Here is an 11,354-nt window from a genome sequence, read left to right as displayed (position 1 = left end):
AATTTTAAAGTTAATAATTACGTATGTTATATATTAAAAAAAAAAAAAAAATAGAAAATACCATTTCAAAAATTTCGACAAATAATTCAAAATTCAATTCTTATTTTTGGAGCATACTTTTTAGGTTTATTGAAGCGTATACGTAATATTATTATTTTTCTCAGTGCACTTTTATAAGTTAATACGCTCAACAAGTGCTCGAAGCTGGCTCTCCCGCTGCCTCTGATTTGCTACCTCTCTTTCAGCTGCTCTACTCTCTTGCTCCAATCGCTCTCTCCTCCATTCCATGTAGTTTCGTAAATACACGCATGCCACTGCTTCTTCATCAGCCCCAAATTGAGCGCCAGCAGCGCAGTCGGCGTCGCAGTGGAGCAGAAAGTGAGAGAGCAGAGCAAAGAAGAGAGAGCACCGAAACCAAAATCGCATTCATTTCTCGAAAGTCGGCGGGCGAAGGTGGCGAAAAATCAAACGGCAAAACGGCAAAAGCAGTGGCCCGCCTATCGTGCAAACTTGTTTAAAGTGCCATAAAAAAGCCACAAAAAAAACAGAGAAATATAAAAAAGAGCAGACGCGACTGGCGCCGGTGCCCCAATAATAAATTTTCCGGCGAGTGTGCAACTTTTTTCTGTGTTTTTTAAAAAACCAGTAATACAATTAAACTGCAAGTGCAGTGCTGAAAATGCCCTGAATTAAGTGTAAGTGTGTATTTAAAAGCTGTCCAAAATAGTGCATATAAGTGCAAATGTTTCCGCAAACAACGCTGGAAAATGTCTTGGAAAAATCAATTTTTTACTCCACTCTGCGCAAGTACACACACACAAATACGCAGGCTAGCAGAAGGGCAGACGGTGGGCCACCCACCCTGGCAGAAAACACTGTCTGCACACAGTCGACATGCACTAAAAAAAACATTAACCACTTTTCTGGGATAGAAAAGAAATGAAAATTCAATCCTTCGGATCCTATTAGACGATTATATAAGTCTCTAGTTGCTTCTATAGTTTTTCTGTCCATATAGATTCAATTTGATCATTGTTAAGGATCAAGTTTATAATAAAACTTTTTTATGTTAATCGCTAGTCTCCATTTAATAATATCCTATGACTAAGGTCTTGAATATTTGTATGTACAAAAAAAAAATAAACAAAATCATTTTTGAAATGATAAATTTTAAGCCCGTCATCAAAACTCCCCCAATTTTTTCCTTGTGCACAAAAAAGTCAACAAGAGACCTCCGAGCCCATTCCCATTCACATTCCCTTAACCATTGTTGTTCTTGCTGTTACCCGTCTGCTTGCACTTTTGTGTTTTTGCATTGATTTTCTACATCTTTTTTTTTTTTGCGAGTGCCGCAGTTTTTCCAAATGCAGCTGTAGAACGAAGATGAATCCCGAATCGCTTGGGCTGCAGTTGGCATTCTTGTAGGGATGGGAATGGGGATGGGGATGGGGACATGGACAAATGCACACGCAGCACGCAAAAAGTTAATCAGGCCCCAAAGGCCAACAACAAATGCAGGGGAACACAAAGCACCAACAGCGAAAGAGGAGAATGAGTTTCGATGACATTTTCATGCACTTTACGAAATGATTTAATTAGAATCGATCTTAAATAATTGATTTGAGGATTGGATACTTAACATTTATTTTTACTTTATATCTTTGTTAGGTATTTATTTGGTTATATTTCCAGAAATTCTATATGTACAATGCTCTTTAATTTTGGTTGTCGTTTCGAAATCGACTGTTTTTGTAATAAATGTTGTTTAGTGTTTTCAAGTTCTTCAACACGCATTGTTGTAATATTTTATTGCTCATTAAATAAATAAAATTATTAAAATATTTCCACTTGGGCTTGCTGGTCTTTCAGCTATGCCCTACCACATGTAAGGTATCAAGCAGTATTTGCAATTAACTGGCGCCGTTGGCTATCGTGCGAGAGCGCCCGGCGGGTCCCTCTCCCCCTGCCCTGCGGTTCGCCCCCTTCTGCGGGGCACTTGAGACAGCGTCAGTAGAACCTGTTTTGGCGCGACAGAGTCTCCGCTCTCTTTCTTCTCGGACTCTCTTCTGCGCATGTGCCAAAAGTGGAGAAAGGCGAAGAAAACAGAAACAAAAGTTGAGGGGCGGAGGGAGCAGAGATAGCGCCTCTTAAAATTATATTGGTGGAATAAATTTGAGTATTATGAAATCCATGTAGGTGTGTAGTTATGTATATTGAAGCTAGTGCATCATTTATCGTATTCGGAACTGTTTTGCAGGGATCGCAGCCTGCGACGCAGCTTCCGCTTTTCCATTGTTTTAAGGCGCTCTTCAGTATTCCTTGGCAAGCACTTCTGGTCGAGAATCTCTAATTGCCTGTTTATCCCTTGCAAGACAACCCCGATCTGCTTTGCACGCAAATCCTGATCAGTGACGGTTTCATCCACTTCTGGAAATACAAAATTTGATTCCAAATTTTCTTCTGGGTTGTCAAGTGGCGACTTCTCGTTAGAATCGCCTGCGATGTCCTGTTTCTTGCTAGCACGAGGATACGTCTGCTTGTAAATGTAGAAAATAACAATCACAGGCAGCCAGGCCCAAGGCAAAAGCCACCACACTATGCCAATCATATTGAAATAGGGTTATTTTGGTTTTTTTTTAGTAAGACGCTTATACTTGAGTACAATACCGAAACGAAAAACGAAATAAAAATGTTACTTCTGATAAGTAACACAAAGTGTACTTGTAATTAAGATTTTGGCAACCGTTTAACAATTTATCAATATAATTTAATATAAAAACCTAATGTTACTTTTCTTTTAACATTAGGAAACGTTTATGTTTTGTTTTCAAAAGTATATATATAAGTTGTTCCAAATGTACAATATTACTGTCTGTATAATAGTTCACTATTATTTCAAGCATCCAATATCCAAATTTTATAAATTACACAAGGACTACTTCAATTTAGCTGCGAAAGAAATGTTTTGAAAATGTATGGGAAAAATATGCGATCCTAGAATTAATAATCACTTCACGACCCATCTCTAGTTGAAAACGTTATCAATAAAATGCAAAAGAGTGAGATACACCCTTTTTCTTTGATTCTTAATTCATTAAAAAAATAAATTCATGAATTGAAAGCGCCATAAATAAGTGCTGTAGATAGCACACGCAGATTTTATTGTCGTGTGATAAGTGTATCCTGGTGTGTCTGATAAAATGCTTATCTTGGTTTAAATTTCATGCCTCGTCACACACATTAACCCAAATTTCGCAAATGCAAATTCGTTACCAGCACATTTCTTATTTGCTTGTGTATGAGACATATTCACTTACGTACGTGCCCTATAATTAGAGAGGATTAGAGCGTAATAAGTTAGACCCAGACACATAATTAATGCTGGCAAAATTTTCTAATCAGCTTTCAAGGGGAAAAGTTGGAGGAGGCGAGACTTAGGAAATGCGTGTTTAAATACCTCTAACTTGAGGGGTATATAAGGTATAGAGTAATGTGAAGATAAAGTGGGTCTAATTTACAACAGATATTTTAATACTGTTGGAGATGATTATTTATATATTTTATATTTTAAAATATTATTTTATATTTTAAAATTTTAAAATACAATATAAATTGATCCACTCCATTTTTGTTCTACTTGACATGGGTATTAACCAGTCGAGATCCTCTTGGTTGCACTCGAAGCACAACTGAAATGAATTTGCTTATTCTGGCGGCGCCTGGTTCCAAATGGGTTCCAAAGTGCAACAGTTCCCCGGAGACTTGGAGTGGGTGGGTGCTCGTAGCTTCCCCATGTTATTCCCCGTAGTTCCCCCGACCCCCTGTGATCCATAGAGACTTCGACGGAGACACTTCGTGATCGGTTCTGTTCGTCTTTGGGGTTGGGATTGGTGTTGGTGGAATTGTGCGAGTATTTGGGTCTGGCCATTATCGTCGGCAGTTGTGGCAGTTGATAAAGTCGCTGAGCTTGCGAATTGTCATCATCGCCTTTTGATACGCAAACGGAACGTGAGAGTAATGACGAGTGTGTCGCAGACTATTGATAATACTTGCTATTCATTAAGAAGGCAAGAAGTCCAAGATTTATAAACATTTACGATCTTTTAGCAATTTCAGGTTGTACAAAATGCCGTAACATTGGCTAGCAGTTGGGCAATCAAAGTGAGCCAGTTAATATCATCTAGAAGTTCGTCTATTGAAGAATTACAGACATGAATTGGGTTATCTATAGCTGGCCTTGGCTACTTTTGGCCCTGATCTCACTGGGCAGTGCATGTGAGTACTTCTTAGACTATGCTTATCAATGGAATATTTATGAATCAAATTGTATTTGAATTTGTATTAGCACCTGTTCCCAGTCGCCAGTATAGCTGTATGAGCTTCCAGGAGAATGACAACTACCTGCATGATGATGATGGCGATCAGGACTCGAGTGGCGAAGTGCAGGAGCAGCAGATTGAGTCCACTCCGGTGCCCAGCGAACCACATAGACGCACCTGCTCCGATGGCTATACCTTTTGCTTTACCCTCTGGAACCAGTCGCCCAATGGCACCAGAGTTGTCAAGCAGGGTGAGTTTTAGGGATTTTATTAAATCATAATTTAGATACTTATTCCTGGGTGTGAATCCCTTTTTCTCAGGTTGCTGGAAGGACAATACTGATCGCCCCTCGATCTGCAGCCAGTCGGAGTGCACTAGTTCGGCACCCACCACCACCACCAGTTCGTTGTACTACTGCTGCTGTTCGGGGGATGTGTGCAATGCCCAGTACGCCGTGGTGGAACCTGCTCCCCTGGAACTGGGCTCCAATGAAGCGAGGAATTCGATTACAAATCGGGCCACTGCCAAGCAGCATCAATCCTTTTTGGCCAGCACAATGCTGGGCTTGGCCGGCGTCCTCACAGCCCTCATGATTGGCATCTTCCTGGCCGTTCAGTACTGCCGGACAGCCAAGGAGAAACCGGAGCCGGAGGAGTCGCCTCTGGCGCCATCGGGCCCTGGCTACAGCTCCAATCTTCGCAATGTGGACAACATGAATTTGATCGGCATGCTGGGCAGTGGCAAGTATGGCACTGTGATGAAGGGACTGCTCCACGATCAGGAGGTGGCAGTCAAGATCTATCCCGAGGAGCATCACCAGTACTATGTGAACGAGAGGAACATCTACGCACTGCCTCTGATGGAATGTCCAGCGCTATTGAGTTATTTTGGTATGTTAATTGATCCTGGGGGTTTTTTTTTAGTTAAGAATACTTATATAATATATATAATTTATTTTGTCATGTTTAATCCACCTTAAAGGCTACGATGAACGCTGCACGATGGACGGACGGATGGAATACCAGCTGGTACTTTCGCTGGCTCCCCTGGGATGCCTCCAGGATTGGCTGATAGCCAACACCTTGACCTTCAGCCAATGCTGTGGCATGCTGCGATCCATTACACGTGGTATTTCCCACCTGCACACGGAACTCCGGCTGGGGGATCAGCACAAGCCATGTGTGGCCCATCGCGACATCAATACCCGGAACGTGCTCGTCCAGGCGGATCTGAGCTGTTGTATTGCAGATTTTGGCTTTGCCTTGAAGGTGTTTGGTTCCAAGTACGAGTACAAGGGCGAGGTGGCCATGGCCGAGACGAAGAGCATCAATGAGGTGGGCACCTTGCGCTACATGGCTCCCGAATTGCTGGAGGGAGCTGTAAATCTACGAGATTGCGAGACATCACTGAAACAAATGGATGTTTATGCCCTGGGACTGGTGCTCTGGGAGGTTTCCACCCGCTGCTCGGATTTCTATGCCCCCGGACAAGTGACGCCACCGTACAAGGCGCCCTACGAGCAGGAGGTGGGCTCCCATCCCAGTTTCGACCAGATGCAGGCACTGGTGGTGCGGCACAAGGCGCGTCCTCTGTTTCCCGCTGGCTGGGGCGGTGGTGCAGCCGCCAAAGTGGTGCGTGATACCTGCGAGGACTGTTGGGACCATGATGCGGATGCCAGGTTGACCTCGCTGTGCGCCGAGGAGCGGATGCAGGAGATGTCGGGTCTGAGGCCAAGAGCCCAGGCTCAACCCGCCAGTCCATTGCTGAACACAAACAATCTGGTGGCCACCACCAATGCCGAACAGGTAGGGAAAATGTACCACAAATGTCTTACAAATAACTAATATTTCTCTTACTTTGCAGACCCTAAATGTCATAACCACAACGACAACGGCGGCTGCAGTGCATCACCAGATGAGCTCGGATGCCAGCGGACTCATACAGCCACCGCCCAATCAGCAGTTGCCTCTGGCCGCCCTGGAGCGGGAGAAGAACCACCTGAGCTACCCGCAACAGCAATTGCAACCGTATCAGGGCCGGAATCCCTGCCAGGAACGCAACCTGGCTCCCCTGCCACTGCGAACGCCCCCTGTGCTCGTGGAGCGCAGCAAGAAGCACAGTTTCCAGACACAGCCGCAGGAGAACTCTCTATCCTGCCTGGAGCACGATGTGAGTGTGGAGGAGCTGATAGCCAGCCATCACAATCACCAGCAGCAGCAGCAGCAGCATCATCATCAGAAGAACACGATTGTCACCGCGAGTGGGAATAGCAATTCCAACTTGGGTCAGGGATTTCCCAAGCAGCAGAACACGGACCACAAGCTAAGGGGATGGCATGGCGTTCGAGCTTTGATCCACAAGAAGCTCTTCCGCAAGGAGCATGCCGAGGAGCTGTGCCGCCAGTTGCAGTTGGGCGAGGAGAAGTCCAATCTGGTGACGGCCCTGCGGCGACCCAACAACCTGGACTTGAGTCCACGACTGGTGGACAAGCCCATGCCCACGGTTCAGCTGCGGAGTGCCGAGCAGCGGACGGGCACTCCGGCCCACATTGTGCCACGCTCGCTGTCCAGCAGCCTGATCAAGCACATCAACGGCAGCACCAACAACAACTCCATCCAGAGCCATGGCAGCGAACTGCAGACCCTCAGCCGTCCGGCTCCGAAGCGAAGACCCGGCCACCTGCGCACCAATTCCCTGATGGCCACCACCACCACCAGCGGCACGGGTCAGGGTCCGCCGCCCACGGAGCAGCAGATGCGCCGCCAGCACAGCCTGGAGGTGTTCCGCGAGGTCTTCAGCGGTCGGGGGAGCAGCGAGCGGTTGAGGGATCCCAGCGAGCGGGTGAAAACGCCCGGCGATGTGCCAGCATCCGTGAGGAAGGCCAGGGCCAGCAAGACCCTGAGCCTGTACGACGATCGGATGATGGACTCCTCCCTGCTCAACATCCTCTAGCATGAGGAGGTTCTGCTGCTGGAGCTATAAACTGAGCGCTGGCAGCAGGACTTGCAACCGCACCCATATCTCATCCTTCATCGAACACATATTCAACGATAGCCATGGGGCAGAAGACTCGAATCGCTTCCTGGAAAAGTCTTCTCACAAATCAGCAAAGAACTCAAGGGCTGTTTTGGTTTTCTCTTTAAATTCATTTCGAATTCAAATCAAAGATAATCTTTTACTTGATATATTTTATATCTATGAAGATTCATAAATAATTTAGGCACAAAGATGTATTAAAAAATTAACAAAACTTTGTTTTTTAAAACGAACTATTTGAAATCGAAAGAATTTACTGAATTTAAAAGCCCAAAACAGGCCCCACAAACATTTATTTTTCGAACATTGCAGAAGTGGAGTTCAAAGTATGTGTATATCTAGATGTATTTTTTCACCAATCATCCTAGCGTGTAGTGCGGCAAACAACCAAAGTCCTTATAGGTTAGATCAGACTAGAATCGTACGTGTATCAGTATATAGCCCCCACACACATAAATATATATATTTTTGACTTGAACTTGAACTTGGACGAGAGCGAAACACAGGTAGTAGTCTATATAGTTTATATATGAATGGTTTTCACTCGAGTTGAGCTTAGGGCAAGCGGGGAAAACAGGAGCAAAGGGGCTTAGTCGGACCACTTTTATAGAGCCATATATAGTAACGATCTGCATTAGGAGTATATCTTCAACTAAGCATTGTACTGGAATATTTAGTCATTACATAATTACACATTTAAGCCCCGGAATGGGTTGTCATTATACTGCAAAACGTGTATACAAACAAAAGAGCACAAAATACTCGAAGGAAAATATCTGGTTAACAAATTATAAATTCTTTTTTTTTGGGATGACATCCCAAGACACATGCTCAAGTATTCGGCAACCCTATCTAGTATACCCCATTTGGAAGAATTTTCGATGAATGCCTTTTTGTCGTTCTCTTTAGTACTTAGACCAAAACACCCGCAGCCTTTCAATCACATTAAATGCAAGTCTAGTTATATATAATTTACACTTACTATAATTATAAACTAATTTAATATAATTAATAAACGAATTATTTAAAAGTGATACACAAGTCTGTTGTCTCTCAGTCTCTTTCCTCTGGTATCTATTATATCTAAAACTTATTCGGTACGCGATCGCAGCTCAATCAGCACTGGAGCATCAGGTTTATTTATTAGCAGGGTCTTGACATCCAGCTCTGCCTCAGATCCGCTCCAAATCAATTCGTATTCACGCAGCAGCTAAAATATGGAATAAATAATGTGCCATAAGTTACACACCGCAAAGTGTTGATCCGTTTTTGATTTCTCACCCTGAGGAGCAGTATGTGCATATTCTGCTCGGCCAAACGACGGGCAATGCAGGCCCGCATTCCATGGCCAAAGGGTAAAACTAGATAGGGATTTAGGGCGCTCCGGTGCTGGAGCCACCGATCCGGCTGAAAGCGAAGCGGATCCCGGAAGTGCTGTTCCAAGCGGCAGGCCACCATGTTTTGGGTCACCACAGTGGTCTGGTAAAAAATTATTTATTATATTAGTTTTGTATTTAAATAATATTCAGAAATACACTGATAAAATAATGGAACAGTAAAAAAAATTATCTGAGCATCGAATCCAAAATGTTATAATTAATATTTAAATTTAAAAACCTTTGGATTTGATTGGGATATGCTACTCATTTATCTGTGAAACAAACTGCTTAATCAAATTAAAAATTTATAAGGCTTAGGGAAGTTTAACTAATTTTTTTTTTGAAACTTAAAAATGTTTATCTATATTTTCACTGTTGAAATAGAAGTTGTTTTGGTATCTCAAATAAGCAAATATTGTGTAACTAATCTGCTGTAAGTGCAAAACTTACCCCCTTGGGAACAAAGTAACCACTGAAGACCGCATCCTGGTTAAGTATTCTACCCACTCCCACGGCGATGGGATTCAAGCGCAGGGATTCCTTGAGGACAGCCCTCGTATATGTGATGTCCGTTCTGAGGGCATCCATAGACAGCTGCTCCTTGGGATTGGGAAGCACTCTTTTGGCCTCCTCGTAGAGTCGCTGTTGGACCTCCGGATTCCGGGCCACGTGATAGAGCAGGAATGCCGAGGCATAGGAGGTGGTATCGATGCCAGCCAAGAGCAAATCGGCAGCGGTGCCGACCACATCGCTACGATCCAGCTCTGGATTCTTAAGGTAAGCCGAGATCAGTGAGGGTCCCACTGAGCCGTTCTTTATGTTCTCCTCCAGCAGTTCCAGGGCCACGCCCTCCATGTAGAATTGGGCCTGGCTCAGTTTCCGATAGCTGGGGGTCTCCAGGAAGCGCCATAGTTGAAGACCTTGATCGGTGGGCAGGATGCAGCTATTGGTGGTCTCCGCTGCGTCCATCAAGCGGGTGGATCGGGACCTAGGATCTTGCTCCTCGGGAGAAAACGACTGCAGACGGGCTCCAAAAACTAGCAGGCAGGTTACTAAAATATAATATTTATTAAAAATATTTAATATAAATTTATACAATCCCTAGCATAAGCTTACAAATATTTTTCAGAACTTTAAACTACTTTCCATACCAACGAATCCTGAAGTAAGTCTTGAGTCTATTTAATATATTGAGCAGTACATGTTAGCACTTTGACTTACAAAACTAAACTGATTTTATCATTGATCCTCGAACAGTATTTATAGAAGCAACTGGGTTGAGTTTGAATTACAAAAACGTAATAGAATATTTATTAAACAAATTTTGATAAATTCAATCCTTTATAAAATCACAATTTTGAAGTCACCAGTTAGTTGTAACATATTTGGAAAAATATGTAAATTAAAATAGTGCCATTATCATAAAGTTGGGAACGGTACTTTAACAAAAAAACCTTGTCCAAGAAATTCAAATGAACGGGAAATTGCCACATTCGAATATTTGCTTTTCAAATACTTGCTTGAATATTTCATTTATTTTGATGATGATGATCTGTACTCACATTCCAAATTCAATCGGGTGAGTTTGGGCAGCATGTCGATGGCATCTCGCTCCCGCGACTCTTGTAGGAATCTGAGGAACTCCTTGGACACTCCATCCACTTGGCAGACGAAGTTCCTCACACTTTTCGGGGCACTCAGCTCCTTTTGCAGCTGGGCACGCAGACGCCACCATTCGGGACCATTGGTGGGCAGCAAGCCGGTGGTCTTGTAGACATCCGGTCGATTTTTACGATACTGGGCCAATGCAAGGTGACTCCTTCGCTGCGGGCAATCCCGCTCGTTGAGCAGCGATGCGATGTCCCGGGGATCGTAAAGCCATACTATATCCTGGCCGGGCACGATGGTCTCCCTGACGATTGCACCATATTTCTCGTACTTATCCTGTCCGGCTTGGTGCAACTTCAGCCAGGAATACGATCCGATTCCGGGCAAGTAGTTGTAGAGGTTGCCCATGCCCAGAGGTCCTCGTGGTCCGGGAATCGCTTGAAAGGGCTTGGCAAAGGTGCACTGCCTCGAAGTGCAGCTAATCTTCAACAGTTTGGTCAGCATTTTTTTTTCTCTCGGTTATATATTCTTTTCGCGGCAAATTCTACAAATGCACTGAAGGCTACGTGGGCTCGAAGGTATTTATTGCTGGCTCAGCATTTTGGCAAAAGACAAAAAAAACGCACTCGGGACTGAAGATCGTGACTACCTGTGGTGAATCTGTATCCGATGGACTTACCTGAAATGCCATTCTCTTAGGTAGTTTTCACTCTTTGCTATTTAAGAGAGTCAAAAAGAATGAAGTGTATGGAATAGTATACTTTTGGGATGCTTAAGAAAATGTATATGTTAATGATATATTTGTACAAAATATTAAATAAATTAAATTCTTTGCTTTAAAAAGAATTTAATCGAAATCAAAAATATCTTAAGCAGTAAAAGATTTCTAGAAAACCTAAGCTTTTTTTGATATACAAAAAAACATTAGTTTTTACTTTAAAGCAAATACCAAATGATTTTGTACTGAATAATGAGATTTATTAAAAATGTCTTAAAATTCTTTTAAACCTT

At 43.4% G+C, this 11,354-nt stretch overlaps 2 protein-coding genes across 5 annotated transcripts; one reads left to right on the top strand and one right to left on the bottom strand.

Moving 5' to 3' along the window:
* Positions 1-420: 420 nt before the first annotated feature.
* Positions 421-8,390, top strand: LOC108146127 (bone morphogenetic protein receptor type-2). 2 transcript variants are annotated; one of them, XM_017271973.2, is made up of 6 exons: positions 421-695; positions 4,117-4,275; positions 4,346-4,570; positions 4,641-5,210; positions 5,302-6,125; positions 6,184-8,390. In XM_017271973.2, exons 2-6 carry the CDS (start codon positions 4,212-4,214, stop codon positions 7,270-7,272), a joined length of 2,772 nt encoding a protein of 923 aa, XP_017127462.1. In that variant the 5' UTR covers positions 421-695; positions 4,117-4,211; the 3' UTR covers positions 7,273-8,390. The 2 variants fall into 2 exon arrangements, with proteins under 2 accessions (XP_017127462.1, XP_017127461.1); XM_017271972.2 differs by having other exon boundaries at positions 4,108-4,275.
* LOC108146129 (cytochrome P450 302a1, mitochondrial) lies at positions 8,328-10,900 on the bottom strand. 3 transcript variants are annotated; one of them, XM_017271974.2, is made up of 4 exons: positions 10,298-10,900; positions 9,186-9,787; positions 8,638-8,835; positions 8,328-8,566 (listed from the first exon to the last, which is right to left on the bottom strand). In XM_017271974.2, exons 1-4 carry the CDS (start codon positions 10,845-10,847, stop codon positions 8,447-8,449), a joined length of 1,470 nt encoding a protein of 489 aa, XP_017127463.1. In that variant the 5' UTR covers positions 10,848-10,900; the 3' UTR covers positions 8,328-8,446. The 3 variants fall into 3 exon arrangements, with proteins under 3 accessions (XP_017127463.1, XP_017127464.1, XP_017127465.1); XM_017271975.1 differs by lacking the exon at positions 10,298-10,900 and adding an exon at positions 9,887-9,958; XM_017271976.1 differs by lacking the exon at positions 10,298-10,900 and adding an exon at positions 9,852-9,943.
* Between the last annotated feature and the right edge of the window lie 454 nt (positions 10,901-11,354).

Source organism: Drosophila elegans, unplaced genomic scaffold (assembly GCF_018152505.1).
Source record: "Drosophila elegans isolate 14027-0461.03 unplaced genomic scaffold, ASM1815250v1 contig_208, whole genome shotgun sequence".
NCBI classification, from domain to species: Eukaryota; Metazoa; Arthropoda; class Insecta; order Diptera; family Drosophilidae; genus Drosophila; species Drosophila elegans.
Note: the sequence above shows the minus strand (reverse complement) of the source record. Positions and strands in the feature narration are given on the sequence as shown.

Excerpts from the sequence above, each read along its gene's own strand:
- LOC108146127 (XM_017271973.2), top strand. The coding sequence starts at position 4,212 with ATGAATTGGGTTATCTATAGCTGGCCTTGGCTACTTTTGGCCCTGATC. Across the intron at positions 4,276-4,345 it reads GATCTCACTGGGCAGTGCAT|CACCTGTTCCCAGTCGCCAG; the intron begins GTGAGTACTTCT and ends AATTTGTATTAG. Across the intron at positions 4,571-4,640 it reads CACCAGAGTTGTCAAGCAGG|GTTGCTGGAAGGACAATACT; the intron begins GTGAGTTTTAGG and ends CCTTTTTCTCAG.
- LOC108146129 (XM_017271974.2), bottom strand. The coding sequence starts at position 10,847 with ATGCTGACCAAACTGTTGAAGATTAGCTGCACTTCGAGGCAGTGCACC. Across the intron at positions 8,836-9,185 it reads GTTACTTTGTTCCCAAGGGG|ACCACTGTGGTGACCCAAAA; the intron begins GTAAGTTTTGCA and ends ATTTTTTACCAG. Across the intron at positions 8,567-8,637 it reads TGCACATACTGCTCCTCAGG|CTGCTGCGTGAATACGAATT; the intron begins GTGAGAAATCAA and ends TCCATATTTTAG.